The following is a 6,000-nucleotide window of genomic DNA, read 5'->3' on the forward strand; positions in this document are numbered from 1 at the left end:
TTTTTTTCTCATTGATAAAAACTGCCTGGTTATATTTTTTACTTGGTTATAGATTTTTGTTAACTTGGTGGTGGAAATTTTTGATGCAAAAACCAACACCCCAAAATTACGAAAATACGTGGTTTCCGGCCAATCGTAATCAATGATCGAAACCAGGACATCTTCGAATCTGAAAAAAGCTTCAAGCTTCTAGAAATAGTATGCAAAAAAAATAAGAATCCAAATACAAATTAAAACAACACAAACCTGTGAAGCAGAACCTTTTAATGAAAAAGCCTCGCCTGCTTTCCACTCCAAACTACCATAATGAAAAGGAAAAGCTGTGAAACATGCTTTGATTTTTTGTGATGTTATTTTGTAAGACTTTGAAATCAAATGCAGGCATATACCCAATTCTTTTGGGAAAACGCCCTCGGCGAGACAATGAACTGCGTCATTAGGAACGTCGTCAATTCCATCGTGTGATATTATATATCCAATGAAAATATCATATTCTGAACCACACCAACTGTTGATTCATTTTCCGATGAAACGTCATCCAATAGCGGTTTGCAAAGGTCGATATTTTGATATGACCTGTTGCTTTTCGCTTGAACTACTGCTTCCGGGTCAAAGCCTCTCAGTCCACACCCACGACGATATGTGTCACGTGGACGGAACGTGCCTTTAAACCCCAGAGCTTCATATTGAGCAGCATTATCTCCCGGAAGTGTGCATAATTCTACTTCAATTTGGATTTTTTTCCCTTTTGTTCCAACCAGATTCCATCATTTTTCAGTTTTATCAGATCATTATTCACCACGCTGAACAATGAATGGAATGGGAGTTTTAACAGCATCTTCAGATTATTAGGATTTTTGCAGCGGCAAAAAGCCACATAAATCATTCTATGTTGCAATACTGGTGTAGGAAGGTACACACTTATTTTATCGAAAGATTGCCCTTAAAACATTAATTAATTGTCAGAGCAAAAGCCAATACAACAGGAAATCGTCCACGCACCAATTTAAATGGTAGCTTAGGATCTCGATCGTTTTGCTGCAAAATGAATCATAGCCTCCTTGTCAATATTCGAGCTTTAATGCTGCGTCTATTTACAAATAAACGCGTGCCATTGAGCAAACCACTTTGTGGTTCAATATTGCGACTGAACATGATAATCGATCCAATGTTTAATCCAAGTTTGTGTCTATAGATCCTATAGGATAACCTTGTGGGTTCATCGCATGAAGACACTCAACATTGAATCTTGAAAGCTCTTTTCTTTAATTTAAATGAAAAAAGTTATCAGGTATTTTAGGTATAATCAGGTTAAATAACCGAAATAACTTACCAAACGATGAGTAGATCATAGATCATGGAAACAAAAACACAGAAAAAATCATTTCAATAAATGCAGTGTTCAAGCAAGATTTCATCATTAAATGCACACTCACACAGGCACACAAAATGAAAATCACGTGTGTCACATGTATTATCACAATAATCAATTCGAAAAATTCGAATTCGAACTCTTTCTATGTTCTATTGAATGACTGCACCATCTATTGGATGCAAAAGCTGCAGCAACGTGTGCTGAGCTAGAACAATGAAAAAAAGCTTTGTCAAAGCTACATACCACAGAATGCGTTTCTTTATAAGCGGCTTCTACTTTTGACCTGGACAAACTGTTCAGAGGCATTCAAAAGTTTTCCCCACTGTTTTACCAAGAATCACAACAGGTTAATCTTAAAAGTAAGAAAAAATTGAACTTTATTGGCCAAAAAATTTTAAATTTTTTTACTATTAGATACAAAAATACAAACATTAAAAAAATCGTCGTCTCAAATCATGTACACTAATAAAAAATTATTCAAGGATAATTTTTTAGAATCAAAAGCCGTAGGTGTCGAGCATGTGATGAAAGATGATGTAATCGTATCCGGAAAACTATTTTTTTTGTATCGAAAAATTTAAATTATCCAAAAAAAACGACACGACAAATAAAGGCAAATGGTTGAAGATGACAATGCCACAGGACAACAATTTGTCCGTAATTTACAAGTATTTATCGGTTATTTAGTTGAAGATTTAGATACAATCTTTGCCTTACCACCACCATATTCGGCGTTAAAAGATCTATCTTTAAAGATAGCTTTTATTTTAATTACCCAGAATTTGGGAAAAAATACAAGACATACCGTAAACATGGCTTCCTTAGAGAAGAAATTTTCACAGTGAGTAAAACCAAAACATGCATTCTATTTTCATTCTAATTGTTTGTTTTAGAAATGCATCCAGAAAAAGATGCGGAACAGATACTCTGTTCTGGAGAGGAAATACAAGAGCCAAAACAATTACTTGGACAGAAAAAAAAATAAAAAAATATCGCTATTAAAATGCAAGAAAACCAATTGAATGCTATTACTATTTTTTTACTATTTTATTATTATTATTGTTTTTTTATTAAAATTTGGCATTATTTTTATTAAAATTAGAAGAGAAATATCACTATTCATCTACAGAATATTCTAGATTATCATGAACTCGGACCATTTGTGAAAAATTGTCGATAATTTCTTCGATAGAATCAACTTTATTAATTTCATTACGTCCAATGCATCTTCTTGCTGCTTTTTTTGCAAATTGATGAGCCAATTCCAACGGAAACGGCGCATCATTGATGTAGAAATTTTCAAAATAAAAATGGCACATTGAATAACAAAGGTGTTTGATGTGATCTTCAGGCATTTTAGAATCATCAATGATAATCTTGTATTTTATCGATTTGTATCGCTATATGAAAATGTGATTAATTTATAACTAGATCAGCTTTGTTTTTTTTCTAACTTACTTTTGCATTCGCTCCAATCTCAGCGGAAATAACAAATTCTTTTTCCAAACGATTTAAATGTTGGAAGTCAAGATTGACACTAGTACCGATCGGTACTTTTTCACCATTATTTTTAAATAAACGTATGGGGGAATTTTTATCAATCAAAAGGCTTGTTACCTTAACTTTTTTATTAATTGATTCGGCCACAGATTTCAAATCAATGTATTTTTTTTCCATGAAAAACGATAATATTTTCGGGGTATTTGTCATGTTCTTTATGATATTCTTTCAATAAATTCTGGAATATTTCTTTATAGAGTTTTTTGTCGTTTGGCTTTACTGAAACACGTTCGATAGAGATGTTTTGACAAAAATTAGCATCCATTGATGCTACAATTGAATGAGAGAAAAGGTTTTTTCCAATATTATCGAGCTTGAATTGGTAATACGATACTCCAACCATCATGGTAGATTCGGGATCGAATGAAAAAGCGTTCCAATATCTTGGGTCAATTATATTTGGCTGACCTCCTAATTTCAAACAAGATTTAATTGCAAGACTGTTGAAGAATTCTGGCATGGTATCATTCAAGAGAAAGTTTTCGGTTAGAAAAACTTGAGTAACTACTCCATGGCAGCTAGTTGCAGAAGATTTGACCTTTTCAAAGATATAATCCATTCTAGTATCTGAATAATAAGAATCAAAAATGAGTTGATAATTATTAAAATTGTTTTGTATATAAATTAAAATAACATACGAGCAGAAAGTCCGATAAGAACAAAATTTATGTCTCGAATATTCAAATTTTGAAAAACCGTATCGATTTCCGAAGCATTTTGAACGTCCACTAATTGAGTTTCGAAGCGTTTTTCTAAATTGATTCCAAAAAATTTTGTTTTCTCTATGAACATTGTTTCGAATTCTTTCATTTTTTCCGAATCGAATGGAACAAAGGATAAAATGGCCATATTAATCGTTCCAGACGGTTTAATGTAGAATGGCTTATTCGGGCTGTCAGGAATCATTTTTGGGTGACAAAGTATTGACCCATTTGTTTCGAGCGGTTTAGGGTCAATTTTAATTCCAAATGAATCCGCACATTCGGCTATCTCTTTACGACATTCATTGATGAATTCGTATTCCTCCTCCGGACTACAGTTTAACTCTTTAGAGAATGCTTTGTTAGCTTCTTCAGGCAATTCAAAGGGACTAATTGAAGCTTGAGTTTTTCCATCGTATATTATTGTTTGTTTTGATACCATAATTAGTGATTCAGGCATTTCAGTGATTGATATTCGAAATCCAGCAATAATTGAAATTCCATCTTCTGGAAATGGATATTCCTTTTGGATGAAAAGATCTGTGTTGGTTACTTTTTTTTTCTTCGAAATGAGAAAATGAAAAATTTTTTTCAAATTCAATCCGGCCTCATTTAATGAAGAGAATTTACCAGAATTTTTTAAGCTTATTATATAACGATTATTGAAATTGACAATATTATTTCTTCGAATTTGATTCGGGACAATTGATCTACGTGAATAGATAAAACCATCTTCATAATAGCATCCAAAAAAGGTTGGTGAATTCTGCTTCATGTATTGCATAATAATTTTAAAAGAGACTTCTCCACGATTAATAGGAGGTGTGATTTGAACATCATATTTGTAGATTACGATTGGTGAAAAATGCAATGGAAAATAATTTAATTTCACGGTAAATGTTGATTCAATGCCATTATTATTATCTTCTGATTTATTCATTTTGTTCAACGTGTTATAAGACGACGATGATGATGATGGCGATGATGCAATAGCACATCAACATACACACATGACCAGTAAAAAACTGGACACTTTCGAAAAAAGCATTACGGCCTATGGGAGAGAGGGTTTTTTCAAAGCTTCTAAAACCATGTTTTTTGTCGGAATCAAGCGAAAATATTTTACCAGTGCATAGTGAAAGAGTTGCTCTTTGAACAGTCTGAGTTTCAACTTCCGGCTACCATTTTCGAGAGTAGATGTAGGGTGTCAAAGTTTATGTAGGGGAAATTTTCGCCCCTCTCGACTGTACTGCCATCTTGCAGATTAATAAATCCCTGAGATTAGCAAAAATGTATAGACACCAATTTTCGAATGTCGTGCAATCATACTTAACATCAATTTTGACAATTTTGCATTTGTTTTAAATCTTGTTTTAAGACATAAATAAAATATATCACTACAATGGTTTATTTTGTGCCATTTTTTGTTGTAAAGTAAGAATTCAAAAATTCAAAATCGAGAAAATGACCAATATCCAACCTAACACGACCAGATCAGAATCGAGAAAATGGCAAATTTCAAAACTAACACGACCAGTTCAGAATTCAGAATCGAGAAAATGACCAATATCCAACCTAACACGACCAGATCAGAATCGAGAAAATGGCAAATTTCAAAACTAACACGACCAGTTCAGAATTCAGAATCGAGAAAATGACCAATATCCAACCTAACACGACCTGCTCGTGTTAGGTTGGATTTGATGTTTTCTCGATTTTGAATTTTGAATTCTGAATTGGTTGTGTTAGTTTGGACTTGTTATTTTCTCGATTCTGAACTGGTCGTGTTAGGTTGGATTTGTTATTTTCTCGATTCTGAACTGGTCGTGTTAGTTTGGACTTGTTATTTTCTGAATTTTGAATTCTGAATTGATTGTGTTAGGTTGGATATTGGCCATTTTCTCGATTCTGATCTGGTCGTGTTAGGTTGGATATTGGTCATTTTCTCGATTCTGAATTCTGAACTGGTCGTGTTAGTTTTGAAATTTGCCATTTTCTCGATTCTGATCTGGTCGTGTTAGGTTGGATATTTGGTCATTTTCTCGATTTTGAATTTTTGAATTCTTACTTTACAACAAAAAATGGCACAAAATAAACCATTGTAGTGATATATTTTATTTATGTCTTAAAACAAGATTTAAAACAAATGCAAAATTGTCAAAATTGATGTTAAGTATGATTGCACGACATTCGAAAATTGGTGTCTATACATTTTTGCTAATCTCAGGGATTTATTAATCTGCAAGATGGCAGTACAGTCGAGAGGGGCGAAAATTTCCCCTACATAAACTTTGACACCCTACATCTACTCTCGAAAATGGTAGCCGGAAGTTGAAACTCAGACTGTTCAAAGAGCAACTCTTT

The 6,000-nt window shown here is 33.1% G+C and overlaps 1 protein-coding gene across 1 annotated transcript; it reads right to left on the reverse strand.

The window, feature by feature from the left end:
- Positions 1–2,401: 2,401 nt before the first annotated feature.
- LOC142597347 (protein argonaute-1-like) lies at positions 2,402–4,677 on the reverse strand. Its single transcript, XM_075728769.1, is given in 4 exon segments — positions 2,402–2,775; positions 2,834–3,046; positions 3,048–3,502; positions 3,574–4,677. Coding segments are annotated over 4 exon segments (1,956 nt in total). The 5' UTR covers positions 4,577–4,677; the 3' UTR covers positions 2,402–2,490.
- Between the last annotated feature and the right edge of the window lie 1,323 nt (positions 4,678–6,000).

The sequence above is a fragment of the Dermatophagoides farinae genome, chromosome 2, assembly GCF_024713945.1.
Source record: "Dermatophagoides farinae isolate YC_2012a chromosome 2, ASM2471394v1, whole genome shotgun sequence".
Taxonomy (NCBI): Eukaryota; Metazoa; Arthropoda; class Arachnida; order Sarcoptiformes; family Pyroglyphidae; genus Dermatophagoides; species Dermatophagoides farinae.